General features: G+C 42.6%; 1 protein-coding gene across 1 annotated transcript in view; it reads right to left on the bottom strand.

Annotated features, from left to right (window-relative positions):
• Nucleotides 1–17,438, bottom strand: part of ARAP2 (ArfGAP with RhoGAP domain, ankyrin repeat and PH domain 2) — a 570,354-nt gene that overhangs the window by 423,095 nt on the left and 129,821 nt on the right. Inside the window, exon 9 of the mRNA XM_082248393.1 lies at nucleotides 9,188–9,360. Within this exon, the coding sequence (XP_082104519.1) occupies nucleotides 9,188–9,360 (173 nt within the window). The remainder of the gene's footprint in view (nucleotides 1–9,187; nucleotides 9,361–17,438) is intronic.

Here is a 17,438-nt window from a genome sequence, read left to right as displayed (position 1 = left end):
TTTATATACACAAACAAATTGAAGCCAAACTCCAGCTAATACTTTATCATTAGTTACAGAAACAGTTTTTTTTTTTTTCTTATTGAGAAAATGATAAATAAAAGCGGATCATTGTAACAACCCTGTCAGTGTTAGAGAAGAAGTATAGCCAAAGCAATTTTGGCTGCACGTCTCTTGTAGGTCATAGAAGTGTAGTTTATTCTGCACTACCGTGACCCAATTTCAATCAAAAGCAGACTAAAATCTGCTGTCCACTATGGTCAGGCATACTTGCCAACTGTCCCTTTTTTCCTGGGACAGTCCCTGCAAATAGGAGCCTGTCCCAGGTAATTTATATCGTCCCTGGAAGTGCCTGTTAATCATGCTGCCCGTAAATGTTATGCAGAAGTAGTGCAGCTGAATGGGAGAATTATTCCAACTCTGCTACTGTGGCCTTAAGTTTGAAATTCCCTTTTTTAATCTTCTGTAATTCTCTAAATATTTAAGTAGACTCTATAATCTGATAAGTAGGCAAGATTAATTATGTAGAGTGGGTGGAGCTTCAGAGAAGTGGGTGTGGTAATTGATAGCTGTGCTGCAAAGTGTCCCTGGAAATTTTTTTTAAATGTTGGCAACTATGGTCAGGATTCACCCAGATGCCTGGACTGTAACCCCGCTCAGCCGCTCAGTGATCATCTGAGAGCCTGGCCCAGTTCCTCCCATCCCCTCCACAGCCCAGCACTCCACTAAGCACTGGAGGGGCAGTGGAGAGAGCTGGAGACTGATAGTCACAGGACTCTGCTCAGAGAAGAGGGGAGAACTAAGAGGTGTTTGACTAAGTTCTCACTGCAGAGCTGGGGGGACACATGCAGCATCGGATCAATGCTCCATCCACCTAGGTGAGTATACTGTAAAATGTCTTTTTTTTTTTTCATAGTCCATACTTCTCTTTTAAATGGTTTGTCTCAACCTTCTCACTGCTACTTCTGCAGAACAACTTGTTCTTTTGAAAAACAACAGACCTACTAGCAGGATCACCAGATGAAAATAAAAGAAAGAAAGCCTAACAAAAAAAAAAAAAAAATGCAGACATCACATCTAAGAATTTATAAGTTGCAATATAATAAGCATTTGCTTTCAGGTTATATATATATGTATATACTGCTTTGAAAGAATACTTAATTGCTGAGAAATGTAGCCAAACCTAATCAGTAACTTAATGTTGAAACCAGAATCCTCAGCAGCATGAAGTCACATTTTCTTCCTCCTGCGGCTTTGTTTAGCCATCTGGGAATGAAGAAAGAATCCGGTACATCTAGGTATGGATAAACCTCTGACTCACAGGAAGTGACAGTGCTGATAAGTGGTGATTGGTCCAGAAACGTCCATGGGGTGGTAACCGGCTGCCATTCAGAGATTGCTTTGCATTTTCTCACCGGGGTAGGGCACCACAGGTACTTTTATAGTGCTGTCAATTTACACATTTATTATACACTCATATAAGTCCCTGCCCTCAAGGAGCTTATAATTCAAGGTCCCTAACTCACATTCATACATACATAAGTTTTTGGAGTGTGGAAAGCAACCCACGCAAACACAGGGAGAACATGCGAACACGGGTAAATAGTGGCGTGTTTGGGATTCAAACCAACAACCTTAGTTCTGCTAGGTGGAAGTGCTAACCACTTAGCCACTGTGCTGCCCACTATGTGCCATCAGATAATGTTTTGCATTCCTTTAGAAAATGCAAAGCATTCTCTGAATGGTGCCCATCATGTTGAGCCGCTGACCTCAGCTGCATTGGACTGGACACGGGAGCTAGTGGAGATCACTGGAGTAGTGGTGCCTACTCAAGTGATCTCCAGTTACTAGGGGATCCCACAGGTATGGCATAAGCATGTTTACATTGATCCAAGCAGAATCAATGAAAATATGTAAAAATATCCATACCTGGAATTGAGCTTTAACAGATTTCAGAATGTATTACCTATATTTTTATATTTCATTTTTTGGGATTATGTCACTCCTGTGCAACACATTGATCATAACATAACAACATAACATTCACATGCAAATCATACCGTTCCCATCCAACCTTTGTCTGCACCCAATTACAGTTTAACCTCTTGCCGACCAGCTGCTGCAGTTATACGGCAGCAGGTCAGCAGATTCCCGTGAATCGACATACCCGTGCGGCAGCACTACAACTCGTCAGCGAGGAAGCCGATCCATGGGGCGGGCAGCCTCGATTGCTGCAGGGCACCTGCAATTGCTCGCTGTGAAGAGAGGACGGCAGTCTGCTTCTCTCTGGAACCAATGCAGAGCTCCTGTGTTCCTCCTATTAAGAAACTCAGGTCTCTGTATTGATTTCACAAGTTAACCCCCCCCACAGTAAGAAAACACCCCCTAGGCACACAATTAACCCTCTGATCGCCCCCGGGCTAACCCCTTCCCTGCCAGTATCATTATTACAGTAACGATGCATATTTTTAGCACTGATTACTGTAGTAATGTCACTGTCGCCACCCCCCCCCCCCAAAAGTGTCAAAAATGTCAGTTAGGGGTCCGATCTGTCCGCCATTACTAGTTCCAATGTCGCAGTCCCTCTAAATATCGCTGATCACCGCCATTACTAGTAAAAAAATAAAATAAAATGACATAAATCTTTCCCCTAGTTTGTAGACACAATAACTTTTGCGCAAACCAATCAATATACACTTATTGAGAATTTTTTTTTTTTAACAAAAAATATGTAGCAGAATACAAATTGGTCTACTATGATGAAAAAAATGTATTTTTTACCTTTTTTTTTGGGGGGGGGGGGGAGTGTTATATAGCAGAAAGTAAAAAATATAGGTTTTTTTTCAGAATTTTTTTTATTTATAGCGCAAAAAAATAAAAATCGCAGAGGTGATCAAATGCCACCAAAAGAAAGCTCTATTTGAGAAAGCTCTATTTGTGGGGGGAAAAAAAGACATCAATTTTATTTAGATACAGAATTGCACGACCACGCAATTGTCCGTTAAAGTAACGCAGTGCCGAATCGCAAAAAATGGCCTGGTCATTAAGGGGGAAAATCTTCAGTTCCAGAAGTGGTTAAAAAATGGAAATCCTCTTTAAGTTCTGAACTGAACTGTTTAGGTCTGTAGTCCAGTAACAGTCATTATAGTGTATTTGCCCCAACATCACTTCTGATTCTGGATGTTTCAGGTGACTTGCTTGATATATCGACTTTGGTGCAGTGTCACATTAATTTTAGCTCTCCTAATTTAGAAAATCTTTAACAGTAAATAAAAAAAGAGTACATAGAGATATTACATTATATATGAATTGATTTTGTGACAGATGGCCATTTCCCCAAGCACTTTTATGTGTAATCTGTCAAGCAATGTCCGTTTGTTATCGGCTACAGCTATGCTGAAACTTTTACAGGTCTGCAGACAGAGCTCTATAAATGACCAGCATTTCTGATTAATTGGTTTTCCAAAAAAACAAAAAGAGTTCTCGGCTACAGAATGTGCATGAAATTATAGCGAAGTTCAGAAGAGCTGATTTAAGAAGTGCAAAATGGTGTGTCCTGCACTTCAAATGTCATTTTAAGTGAAAATATTTAATCAGTTCTTATTGTCTGCACTATATTTTGAAAGGGAAATAATTTGCTTAAAGTGTCATTTTTTTTATCATTTTGGATTGAGTGGGGAAGGATTGGAAGCCCTCTCAAATACTTAGGCTGCATTCACATGTCAGCGTTTGGATCGCGGGCAGAACCGCCGCGGTTCCGCCCGCGATCCGGAGATTATTGCAAATATTGCAAACATCGCGCAAACAAAATCGCGGGACGCAATACGCTCCAAAGAAGTACAAGAGCTTCTTTGGAGCGTATTGCGTCCCGCGATTTTGTTTGCGCGATGTTGCCGCGATTCGGCAGGCGGAAATCGCGGCAACATCGCTCGGCGTTTGGGGGGCTATTGCAAATCAACGGGCAACGCTAGGCGTCCCGCGATTTGCAATAATCTCCGGATCGCGGGAAGAACCGCGGCGGTTCTGCCCGCAATCCAAACGCTGACATGTGAATGCAGCCTAAGTGTTATCCAGAGCTCTACTTGAGAGATTTCCCCACACTTCCTGTCCCACTGACAACGATTCACCCAACGCAATGGAAAAGAAAATCTGTGACAGAGACACAGAAAGAAACTAAAATCTGAAAAGGGGATCTAACCTCATGCTGCTCTACTAAAGAAAAACATGTTTATTTCTTATTATTGAGAGTAAAACTTTGTCAGTAGGAAAGTGAGGGCAAATCTCTCTAATGGAGCCCCAAATAGCTATAAAAATCTGCTAGAAGACCTAATCCTTCTTGACCCCATACAAAGCTAAGAAAACATGTTTTGGCAGCATACACACTTTATTTCACAAAGTTTTAAAGCGGTATAAAAAACAATTAAAAAAAAAGAAAAATGTACTGTAGTGTAGCTTGCCAATCCTTAGCTAATAATTTTTTTTTTTGCTTGTTTGTTTTTTTTTTTTTCCCTTTATTTTAACCACTTCTGGACCGGATGGATTTGCCCCCTTAATGACCAGGCAATTTTTTGGGATTCGTGCAACGCTGTACCTAAAAAAAAATTGATGTCCTTTTTTTCCCACAAATAGAGCTTTCTTTTGGTGGTATTTGATCACCTCTGACATTTTTATTTTTGCACTATAAACAAAAAAAGAGCGACAATTCTGAAAAAAAAAAAAAAAATCACATTCTGCTATATAACACCCCCCCCCCCCCCAAAAAAATAAAAAAAATAAAAAATAAAAGTTTTTTAACATTTTAGGTCAATATGTTTTCTGCTACATATTTTTGGTAAAAAAAAAAAATCGCAATAAGCGTATTTTGATTGGTTTGCACCGCAAAAGTTATTGCGTCTACTAACTACAGGAGAGATTTATGTCATTTTTATTGTTTTTTTTTTTTTTTTACTAGTAATGGCAGCAATCTATGATTTTTAGCGGGACTGCGACATTGCAGCAGAGAGATCGGACCCCTAACTGACATTTTTGACACTTTTGGGGGGACCAGTGACATTACTACAGTAATCAGTGCTAAAAATGTGCACTGTTAATGTAATAATGACACTGGCAGGGAAGGGGTTAACCCTGTACTTAAGGACCGAGCCTATTTTTGACACATTTTGTTCACAAGTTAAAATCAGTATTTTTTCCTAGAAAACAACTTAGAACCCCCAAACATTATATATATTATTTTAGAAAAGACTCTGGAGAATAAAATGTCGGTCATTGCAATCATTTTTGTCACGCGGTATTTGCGCAGCGGTCTATAAAGCGCCATTTTTTTGGAAAAATTTTGAAAAATCACATTTCACTGCATTTAAAAAATACTAAACAGTAAAGTTAGCCCATTTTTTTTGTATATTGTGAAAGAACATGTCACGCCGAGTAAATAGATACCCAACATGTTACGGTTTAAAATTGCGCCCCCCCGTGGGATGTCGACAAACTACGGTCAATAGAGATCTCAATCTGCGACGCTTTAAATTTATTTAACGGTTACCAGTTTAGAGGTAGAGTGTAGCTCTTTTTTTTAAATTATTGCTCACACTCTGGCGATCGCGGCGATACCTCACATGTGTGGTTTGAACAGCGATTTCATTTGCGGCTCGACTTGCGTATACGTTTTTTTTTGTGCGCGAGCTAACGGTGACGGGGGCGGCTAAATTTTTTTTTTTTTTTTTTTTCCCATTTATTTTATTTATTTTTTTAACTTTATTACAGTTTTAAAAAAAAAAAAAAAATCTGATCACTTTTATTGCTGTCACAAGCAATGTAAACATCCCTTGTGACAGCAATATGTCGTGACAGGTACACTTTATGGAGGGATCGAGGGTCTAAAAGACCCTAGACCCCTCCACTACACTTCCCTGTATGCAAAATGCCAAAAACGGCGTTTTTGCATACAGCCGATTTTCAAATTTGCCGCCTTTTGCGGCACAGTAACCCGGAAGTGACGTCATGGACGCCGCCTCCGGGTTACGTCAACGGAGCCCCGATCGATGCTGTTTCCGGCATTCATCGGGACTCCATCCAGCCGGCGGACGCGCCGGCTGGGTGCTCGGGGCTCCCGGTGGGACGGGAGCCCCGAGCAAAGCCACGGAAGGCGGCGGGAGGGGGGGGGACGTCCCCTCCCGCCCCCCCGGGTACCGATCGAGCGGCTCCCGAGCCGCATCGGTCAGTACCGACGGAAAGCCAACCGTCGGCTTCAAACCACGGTACCGGAATGATGCCTCTAGCTAGAGGCATCATCCCGGTACACTACCGCAAAGTTTACTGACGTAGACCTACGTTAGTATGCGGTAAGTGGTTAACACAGTGGGTGATCGAGGGGTTAAATGTAAGCCTAGGGGAGGGTTTCTAACTGTATGGGGGTTGGGCTTTTGAAATGATCATAGAGAACTGTGATCCTATGTAGAAAGATCACAGGCGCTCTGTGATCATTCCAGAGAGAAGAACGGTCAGCTGTGTTTACAACAGCTGATGGTTCTTCTCTCTCAACGGGGAAAGATCGCGGGTGTCAGGCGGCAATCGGAGCCGTCGGCCCTGTGCATTGGAGTCCCCGCTGCCAAGTGGGGGCAGGAGCGCGCTGCCGGCGGCACGTGCTCGCCCCCTAGCTGCAGGTGCACAACCGACGTACAGCTACATCAGTTTGCGCAGGAGGGGCTGCCTGCCGCAGTATATCTGCAGCGGATGGTCCTTAAGTGGTAAAATGGTGATCTGGCCAGTACCACACTTCCTGTCTTAAACCCCTTTCACACTAGTGGAAAAGACGGGTCCGTCTGTCAGTTTTTCAGGCAGACCAGATCAGACTCTCCAGTCTCCCCTATGAAGCGGCGGGTGTCAATGGACATGCTTCTGTTGACACCTGGTGACATCTACTTTCATCCTATCCACTAAAAACAAATGGATGGGGTTCCTTTCCCCATCTGTCTGGAGGATCAGATCGGAGGGCAGTTGGGTGTAAAAGGACAGGTGGTCCATGTACATCTGACCACCCATAGAGAAGAGCATGCTGTGTCTGTGTCGGCGATGCATAAGCGGAGCTGAGGCAAACCAGCCATCCACCTGCCCAGCAGGAATCAGCGAACAGATTCCCCGCTGAGCAGGCAGACTCCGACAGAGCCCGCCCCGTGTAGAAGCGACCTTAGGGTGGCTCCACTTCAGAGGATGAGCAATGGAGCCACCCTTGAACAGCAGCATTGTCAGCCTGGGGAGAGGATTTGTTAGACTTGCAGATTTGGTTTGATCTGATTTTAATGAAAAAAATACAAATAAAGGTTTGCACATAAAAAATGTAGGCACACTAGCACACTTAGATGGACTTGACTAACACATTGAAGCTGAACTCCAATTAACACTTTTTAAAAGCTAAGTTCACCTTTGACAACATGTTACATGTTCCACCCATATATAATTGTATTTACCCGTACAGAGGTTACACCCAATCAGAGTTCTGGTTTCCCAAGGTTTTACCCAAAATGGCTATCTCTTCTCCTATGCCAGGAACTTATTCCTGGTGCCATTGGGTGGGGTTAAAGTCCACCAGTCAATGAAAGTACTTCTCTCTATTCTCTGGGCACTATCAGTCCCCGCAGGGTATAAGTACAGATCTGCAGCCAGGAAAGATCTTCTGCTGCACAATTTATAGGGCCAGCATCCAGGCTACACAAAGAAATGATCCTGCTGTGCTTCTCATAATACTATTTTTCTGACCCTGTCCAGACAAAGCTATTCAACCATTATTTAATAGAAATAGAAATGGATCCCCATGGAAGCTGCACTTTTGCATTATTTTCTATGCTTTTCAGAATCTTCCTTACTGTGCATGCTGAGCCCTGACAACAATCATTCCTGACCAACAGATACAACTGGCAGATACAGCTCCCCTCTTCCTCTCGATCTCACCTACCTCAGTCAGAGAGATAATGAACAGTATAGGGGTTTAGCAGTCATCTGACCACAGCAAAGTTCATGAAATTAAGGTATTTAAATGTTGATTTTGATTTATGTAGCACTTACCCCCTAACGGTCTACTGAGAATATGCCCAAGTCTCCAAAAGGTCACGCAAGCACAGTCCCATGCACACAGACAATTCAGGCTCAGCCTAGGGTATTTTTTTTTTACGTTTTTATTGATGAAGATTAGAACGCGAGAGGGGCTTGGGATCACAGGATACTCCAAAATGATCAATATCATCAATAGAAATCTTTTTCTGGAGGCAACCTGGAATGGCCAGTATATGTACAAGCTGACCAGAGCAGGCCCAGTCCATATAGCAACCTCTGGCACTTAGTTCCTTTCTGGCACTTGCACAACTAACAGTCCACAGCAAGGTTTTACTCACAGTGCCCCAGGAACTGTCTGCCACCCAGCATCAACAGGAAGATCCTCAGTGAAGGAGATAAAAATATAATTTTTCAGACCCAAGACATCAGTGCAGTGCCCTTGAGTAAATGTAATCCTAATGCAATCTTCCCTAGGCACTCAGCTTAGAAGCTGCTAAGGTCCAGACTGCAATTTTTTGTCTATCTGGCTATCTCCCAGGGGAAATGGCCCCCTAAGAGACAGGAACCCTCCCTTGAGGGAAATAACACTCTGTCCAGGGCTCCTGCATATTTATCACCTCCCCAGCCAGCTTCTGGATGCTTCTTTCCAGGGATTGGCTGGAGCATGATAAGCATTCAATTGATCATTTGAATCTCCCAGTCTTATACTCTGGAAACTTCTTTCAGAGGCAGGTGGGAGTTATCAAACTCTCACCTTAGGGAACCCTGAACAGACTTAAACAATCAATCACTGCTCCATTCACTACAATAGAGCCAACAACAAAACTTACCTTGCAACCTAACCAGAAGCGGGCACTACATCTATTAAACAGAAAGAGTTAAAAAAGCAATTATGTAGGGAACATTTACGCCATTGTTGAAATGCTTTCTAAAATGCCATGTTGTACTTTAAGTATGTATAGTGTATATGCTAAAATCTCCGAACACAATAAACGAACAAACAGAAACTGAAGATCTGTCAAAGCTTCAACCGCCATTGTTCCTTGTTCTATTTTTTATCGCTCCTTTTTCTTTACTAACTATTGTAGTCTGTTTATCATTCTAAACACAATGGAAACAAAAGCAATGAACTTGTACATACCTGTTTGCTTTTGCTCAGGCATAATTTACTTCCATCTATCACAGTAAATATTTTGTTTTTATATCCTTTCAGTTCAAGGAATGCACTTTTGTCACCATCACTGGCCTTAGGACTTTTGTTGTCTTGTTTTTTCATTGCATGTTCCAGTACGGTTAGCCAATCATGTCTAAGTGCTAAGAAAGAACACAAATTATCAGTCACTGGTACACAAACTTCAACTAAACCAAGAATAAGCATGCAGCAAATGAAAGTCAGAGAAAAGTAAGACTTCTTTATCTTTGTACCAGTTCCAGGAGTGACTGACTGAGCAGGTACAGAAATAAAATAATCAGAAGGACAGCCAGGTAACTAGCATTTTCAGAACCCGAAGCCAGCAATCAGGGCTGCTGATAGAAATCACGGGGCCCTGTACAGCCTACCTGGAAGGGCCCCCCTTGTGTATATCAGAACAACATTTTGACTAAAAATATACTAAAATCGTTCTTAGAGGACACAAAGATAACAAAGAAACTGTGTGAATTAGGCCTTTTAATGTTTAAAAAATTATTTCATTTTAAATTATTTTTTTTACAATTTGTTATTTTTTTTCAGCAGCTTCCATTGTGGGGGGGGGGGGGGATTGTGTCTGTGTCTCTCTCCGCAGCAGCTGAAAGCCAGTGAGAGAGAAATCGGTTTTCACCTGCTGCAGAGAGCCACACAGTGCATCCTGCAATTGCCCCTTTGTCTGACTGCACTGACTCCCTCTGCTGTTCGGGCCCCCCTGTGACCCGGGCCCCCTACAGGAGGACTGGTGGTCCCACCCTATCAGCGGCCCTGCCAGCAATGGTAGCTTTCACATTTCTCTTGTGACAGGTTTTCTTTCTGGTACATCCAGAGACATCCATCCATTCAGAGTTTGACCATCCCTAATGGGGAACAGCGTTTTTTGACTCTCTGGAGAAACATGAGTCAAAGCTGGAGGTGAGCTGCTAGGAATCACTGGTGGTGAAGTCTTTTTGAGCACTGTTTTTGAGTTGATTATCTCACACAGAGGTGGTAGGATTATTCGTTAATCCTTTGGACTGATTAGGTTTATTATCCCTCACAGAGGTGGCAGGATTCATTTGTTTATTTATTTTTTGGATTGATTGAATATCACTGGAGACTTTCTTCCTTTAGAGCCCATTCACACTAGCGCGACTTGTGAGGCGACTTGTGTGCTGGTTCTGGACATGCTACAGAGCTGAAACTTCACATGTACACTTTTTAGACACCCCAGACACTAAATCCAAAAAAGTCATGCCTGCCTCCAGAGACGCCCAAAAAATGCCCGATAAATGCCAGCAATAAAAAATGCAAGGTGTAGAGAAGCCGCCACACTGCTGTATTAATAATTATAAGAAAAATGCTCTTTTTTTCTGGTTCTGGACATGCTACAGAGATGAAACTTCACAGGGACATTTTTTAGACCCCCCAGACACTAAATCCAAAAAAAGTCATGCCTGCCTCCAAAAATGCCCGATAAATGCCTGCAAGAAAAAGGCCAGGTGGAGAGAAGACATATTCATGTGCTAATAAAAATTATAAGAACGTGCTTTTTTTTTGCTGGTTCTGCACATGCTACAGTGTTGAAACTTCACAGGGACACTTTTTAGACCCCCCAGACACTAAATCCAAAAAACATCATATTCTGATTGGCCAAATACAAAGTCGTACAAAGTCTTCTATCATATAATTCGTGTAAAAAAAAGTTGCGCTGAAGTTGCGCCGAAGTCACGCTAAAAGTTGCGCTAGAAGTCGCCCCTTATGAGGCGACTTAGAGGTCATGGCAGTGTGAACCGGCACTTAACCACACATATAATGCGTCAGGCTGGCTCGGCTGTGCGCATCGACGTAGGGGTATGTCAGTTCACGGGAGTGGTACTGGGGGGGGGGGGGGGGGCGAGCGTGGTGGCACTAGGCAGCGGGGATGCCGATTCACGGGACCAGCGGCCGCAATTGCCCCTGGGCACCCGCGATCGCTCCCCACTGAGAGAGAAAGATGGTCTGCTGTTGTAAACACAGCTTACCGTTGTTCTTTCTGAAATGATCACAGAGCATCTGAGATCCTTCTATATAGGATAACAGGGCTCTGTGTTCACTTCACAAGCCTCTCCCCCATACAGTGAGAAAACACTCCCCTAGGCTCACACTTAAAGTGTACTTCCACTTTTGTTGAGAAAAAACATTCCCCTCTGGGTGATCTCTGTACATTACAAGGATTTCAACAAACATTTTTGCAGATTCCTACCTTTTGTTATTCTGAAGAAATCATTGTTTGTGCTGAGCGGGTCAAATGGGAGTGATTTCACAATTATCTATCAGTTGTGGAAGCTGCAGGGCTCTAATGGGGGGAAGCTGCTGGGCCTGCATCCCTTTAGACATGTTTTCCTATTGGGAATATCTCACCAAAAATGACATTTTTGTTGCAGGGGATGCCAGAAATCTGACTTATATCTTAGGCAGACTTCTGGGAAAATTGGTAAACCAATCATACAAGCAGGAAATTATGTTTCTGGGGTGTGGTCAGTATACATTCTGTGTACAGAAAAGCTCCAGGTAGCCATATTACATTGCATTTTCAGAAAATTATAACAGCTGCAGATTGAAAACGAAAGGTAATTTTTAATACCATTCAATTACAATATGATTTATGTCGCAAATGTATGCGCTATAAATTTAGGTTTTCTTTAACTGCTTGCCGACAGTATATCCTACATATACAGGGGCAATGTGGCACTGCTGCGCCGGATCATGTACCTAGTATGTGATCTGACCCTTTTGGGTTGGGGGCGTGGATGGGCGCCGCTGCCAGCCAACTCCTGCTGTGATTATACATAACGGGAGCTGATCGATGGGTATTGCAGACTCTATGTCCGCCGACACCCATTGATCCTTCAGTACAGAGGGGAGAACAGCAGTCTGCCTATGTAAACAAGGCAGATCGCCGTTCTCTCAGTTGGCAAGGCAAAAGCACCTCCCAAACTATGCAAAATCACTAGCTAGGCACACAGTTAACCCTTTGATTGCCCCTGATGTTAACCCAGCCAGTGTCAATAGTACAGTGATAGTGCACATTTTTTTAGCTATGATCACTGTATTAGTGTCACTGGTCCCCAAAAAGTGTCAAAAGTGTCAGTTAGTGTCCGACAGTCACTGATCCCTGCCATTACTAGCAAAAAAATAAATATTCTATCGTTTGTAATGCTATAACTTTTGCGCAAACCAATCAATATACGCTTATTGGGATTTTTTTTTTTTTACCAAAAATATGTAGCAGAATGAATATTGCCCTAAGTTGATGAAGAAATTTGATTTTTTTTTCAAATTTTTTTTATCGGATAGGTTTTATAGCAGAAAGTAAAAAAGATTTGTTTTATTTTTCAAAATTGTCGGTCATCTTTTGTTCATAGCGCAAAAAAAAAATAAAAACCCCAGAGGTGATGAAAAATATTACCAAAAGAAAGCTCTATCTGTGGGAAAAAAGAACACATTTTATTTTTTGTACAGTGTGGCACGGCCACGCAATTGTTAAAGTAACGCAGTGCCATATCACAAAAAATGGCCTGGTCATGAAGGGGGGTAAACCTTCCGGAGGGCAAGGGGGTAATACACTCCATGGTTTATCATAAGTACTTTATTAACCAGTCTGTTTCAAAGTGGCTTAAAAGAGAAATTGTTATCCAAGACCATAAAACAGTAAATCGGACAATAAATAGGGTATAAAATAATGTTTTTAATTGCTATGTTCTTATTAGAAATTGTTTGCTTTTTGGAGACTATTATAGAGAAGTCATCAGAAATAGTTACAAGGCCTACATTTCCATTATTAGGTGGTAAAATAGGCAATAATGTTAGTCACTTGCTTTCTCTCCCTGTCAAAGCAGAAGTGTCAGCCCAGTGTCAGGCTGTAAGGCCCCCATGGAGGCAGATCTGTCTGCTGAGTTCAGGTCTGATAAATGACACTTTGTTTAGGCTGCATGCAGGGGCACACCAGCAAATTACCAAAGCAATTTGGTTTCCTTCTGTAAACCTGACAGCACCATTGTTATATGATGTTGCTTGAGGGTCTATCATAAACTCTCAAGACATTGGAAAAGCCTTGGAGATATAGTAGAGCCTTGGCGCTCCTGGTTTAGACGTGACAAGACATACAATTAATATTAAAAAAAAAAAAAAAAAAGTACTCCTGTGGTATAGAGTAACCGCACAATATTTACAGTGCATACAGAGAGTCCTCACAGTGCTTCACTTTTTCCGCATTTTGTTCTGTTACAGCCTTATTCCAAAAAGGATTAAATTCATATTCTCCTCAAAATTCTACAAACAATACCCCAAAATGACAAGATAAAAGAAGTGTAATTGAAATCTTTGCAAATATATTCAAAATAAAAAACTAAAAAAAAAACCCATGTGCATAAGTATTTACAGCCTCAATATTTTGTTGAAGCAGCTTTGGCACCAATTACATCCTCAATTATTTTTGAGTATGATGCTACAAGCTTGGCATACCTATTTTTCGTCAGTTTCTCCCAGGACTTTTCAAGCTCCGACAGCTTAGATGGCGAGTGCCAGTGCACAGCCATTTTCATATCTCTCCAGAAATGTTCAAGTTGGGCCACTCATGGACATTCACAGAGTGGTCCTGTAGCTACTCCTTTTAAATCTTGGCTGTGTGCTTAGACTCGTTGTCCTGTTAGAAGATAAACCTTTGCCCCAGTCTGAGGTCCAGAGTGCTCTGGAGCAGGTTTTCATCAAGGATGTCTCTGTACATCTCTGACTAGTCTCCCAGTTCCTGCCGCTGAAAAACATCTCCACAGCATTATGCTGCCACCACCATGCTTCACTGTAGGGAAGGTATTGGCCAGGTGATAAGCGGTGCCTGGTTTCCTCCAGACATGTCGCTTGCCATTCAGGCCAAAAAGTTCAATCTTCGTTTGATTAGACCAGATCATTTTGTTTCTCATGGTCTGAGAGTCCTTCAGATGCCTTTTTGGCAAACTCCAGGTGGGCTGCCATGTGCCTTTTACTGAGGAGTGGCCTCCATCTGGCCACTCTACCATACAGGCCTGATTGGTGGAGTGCTGCAGAGATGGTTGTTCTTCTGGAAGGTTCTCCTCTCTACACAGAGCAATGCCGGAGCTCTGTTAGAGTGACCATCATGTTTTTGGTTACCTCCCTCACTAAGGCCCTTCTCCTCCGATCACTCAGTTTTCCCGGGTGGTCTTCTTTAGGAAGAGTCCTGGTGGTTCCAAACTTCTTCCATTTATGGATGATGGAGGCCACTGTGCTCATTGGGACCCTCAATGCTGCAGAAATTTTTCCGTACACATCCCCCGATCTGTGCCTCGAAACAATCCTGTCTCTGAGGTCTACAGACAATTCCTTAAACATTGTAGCAGTGTGTGATTGTTTTTGGCTGTTCTGGGTCCCACAGCCTGCAGGTCCAACTACTTTCCTTCCTTCTAGTAGGTTCTAGTATGCAGTGGACTGGAAGAGGCAGACCCTGGGTCTGAATATTTATGCAATCTCAGTAAATCCCTGTAGGGGATTGCACAGTAGATGACTGAGAAGGAGATAAATAGTCTGAGACCTGGAGCAGCAGGGTTCTTGACCAGGAGGAGCTTCTAGCCTGCAGGACTGCTGCCCTTCTGGGTTGGTTAGCTGAAGCCTGTTGCAGAGAGTTCACCAAGGTCCTAGCTGAGTGGGGACTGGAGGGGGTCTTTTGCAGAGAATTCAGAAAGGTCTCAGCTCAGTGGGAGCTGATGGACCTACTGTAGAGAGTTCATCGAGGTCCCAGCTCAGTGGGAGCTAGGGGGCCTATTGCAGAGAGCTCTTTGCAGTCCCAGTTCAGAGGGAGCTGTTGGTGCTTTTTTTCCAGTAGGCAGTTTGAGCCAAGTTAAGGGGGTAACTAAATGCGAATGTGCCTGCACTTAGGTAAATTAGAAGATGACATTTTAGTGATAGGCTGTTGCTGATATGAAAGTGATGTATTCCTTTAAATGATAAATTATGTGAGTATCAGCACTGCTTTAAAATTTGAATAAACAATTCCTCAACGTGAAAAATAAATACATAACGTGCTAAGTGCAGAATAATTAATCAGCAATTCATAAATACCAAGTACAATGGATAGTGACAATATCAAAATAGTAATAAATATCAATAAATATTCAAAATATAGTTCATAGAGTGGTGAAAGTCCTTGTGATAAATATAAATATAAAATCAATCGATTGAAGTGCCAGTGTTGGGAATCTGAATTTGCGTTGTTTTTCCTTCCTGGTATGGTGTACCTTAGGTGGGCTCAGATAGTAGATCTTCAGCTTCAGATTAAGCCCAGTAGGAGGGGCGAAATGCGTAAAGCAGGAACCTAACATCTGGCGTCACTTCCGGTGGTTGGAATGCACGCCAAGGCTGCGTTCACCACACAATTAGAGAGGCAGACTGCAATATTCTGATATGTAAGTAGATTGTCTTTACCATTTCAATAAACCAACAATTTTACACTATGGAGATTTATTTTTGATTCTATAATATATCCTCACTTGGGAGCCACCAAACCAAAGATCTATTATCTGAGCCCACCTAAGATACACCATACCAGGAAGGAAGGAACAACAAACACAGATCTCTAATGCTGGATAGCACTAGATGCTTATTTTCCCCATTTATCTGGTGAGTGGGGACACAGGAGGGGAGCACTGAGTGACTCACACATATTCAGATTCCCAGCACTGGCACTTCAATCAATTGATTTTGTATTTATAATTATCACAAGGACTTTCACCAAACTATGAACTATATTTTGAATATTTATTGATATTTAGAACTATTTTGATATTGTCACTATCAATTGCACTTGGTATTTATGAATTGCTGATTTATTATTCTGCACTTGGCACTTTATTTATGTATTTATCACATTGAGGAATTGTTTATTCAAATTTTAGAGCAGTGCTGATACTCACATAATTTAAGTTAAGGGGGTGCACTGAGGATCTGATCTGGAGAATCACGGGAGAAGTGCTTGACTGATATTGGCCTGGAGGTATCCAAGTATCTGAGGACACAGTGAGGAGAGGCAGGATCCTAGTGACTCTTTGTTGTTTAACCCCCTATGTGACTGTGTCAGTGTTGCAAAAGAAGGATCTGCCCTACTGGTAGTCCCAGAGTTGCTTGCATCTCTAGTTTCTAAAAAAAAAAGGGGATATCCCTGAGTAGAGTAAACAGAACAGAGAGTGTCCTCCAGTTACTATGTGCACCAAACTTGGAGTATCCCAAGGGTTGCCTACACCACAACCAATTTCAACCCACAATAAGGAATAAAAAGACACCCATTGCCTGGTTATTGTGAGAGAATCTGTCCAAGTGTTGTGTGCCTGTCTACCTGGGGACCCAAACTGGAAGAGAACCCGGGGACAAATAATCATGACCATCAGGGGACTATGCTACACTAGTCATCGGGGGCAGGTCTGACACAAGGAAGCAAGGCCCTGTTTCTAATATGATGGTCACCTCTAGAAAGTGAGACAGTGCATACAAAACATGGTAAGTCAGAATTGAGGTAAATTATAGCTGCAGGGAGACCACAGGAAATACTCATAACTAGTCCTTTCCCCTATGCTTGCCTTCTGTGGGCATCATTTCCAAAGTTCAGTTACTCTTTCTTTAGTAGAGAGTGATTCATTGTCCTGGGGGCCACGCATCAAGTCAAAACCTGCTGTATGATAGTGAACGTCAGTCTCAGCCTGGACCCCTGCCAGGCCACACCCCCAATGTGCTTCACTCCATCTACCAGAGCTTACTTATGGGGATGTAGTCTCCAGGTTAAATCCATCATTGGTCACTGGTACTCAGTGAAAGAATGAATATCAGGTGTGTGAAGTGATTGGGAAGGGCTTGTCATAGACATTGTGTGTTTAAAGCAGAGTTCCGGCCACAAAATCGACATAATCGATTTTGGGCCATCCGCTTGCTTTTGCTCACCTGAAAAAGAAATGGATAGTTACGATTTTTTTTTTTGTTTACCTACCATGTTATTGAAGAAAAATATACTCACCTGTCTTCCACTTTCTCCCTCTGCGGCCACGGCCCACGCCGTCACTTCCTCTTTGCATTGATTCCTGGGAGCTGAACATAATCGCTCCCAGGAATCAATGCGCCTGCACCGGCCCCACTCGTCACTTCCGGTGCGGCGCCTCATTCCCTGCTAAACAGCTTCTGGGCATGC

This window comes from Pelophylax lessonae, assembly GCF_965119305.1.
Source record: "Pelophylax lessonae genome assembly, chromosome: 1".
NCBI lineage: Eukaryota > Metazoa > Chordata > Amphibia > Anura > Ranidae > Pelophylax > Pelophylax lessonae.
This window is presented reverse-complemented; position numbering and strand designations above follow the sequence as displayed.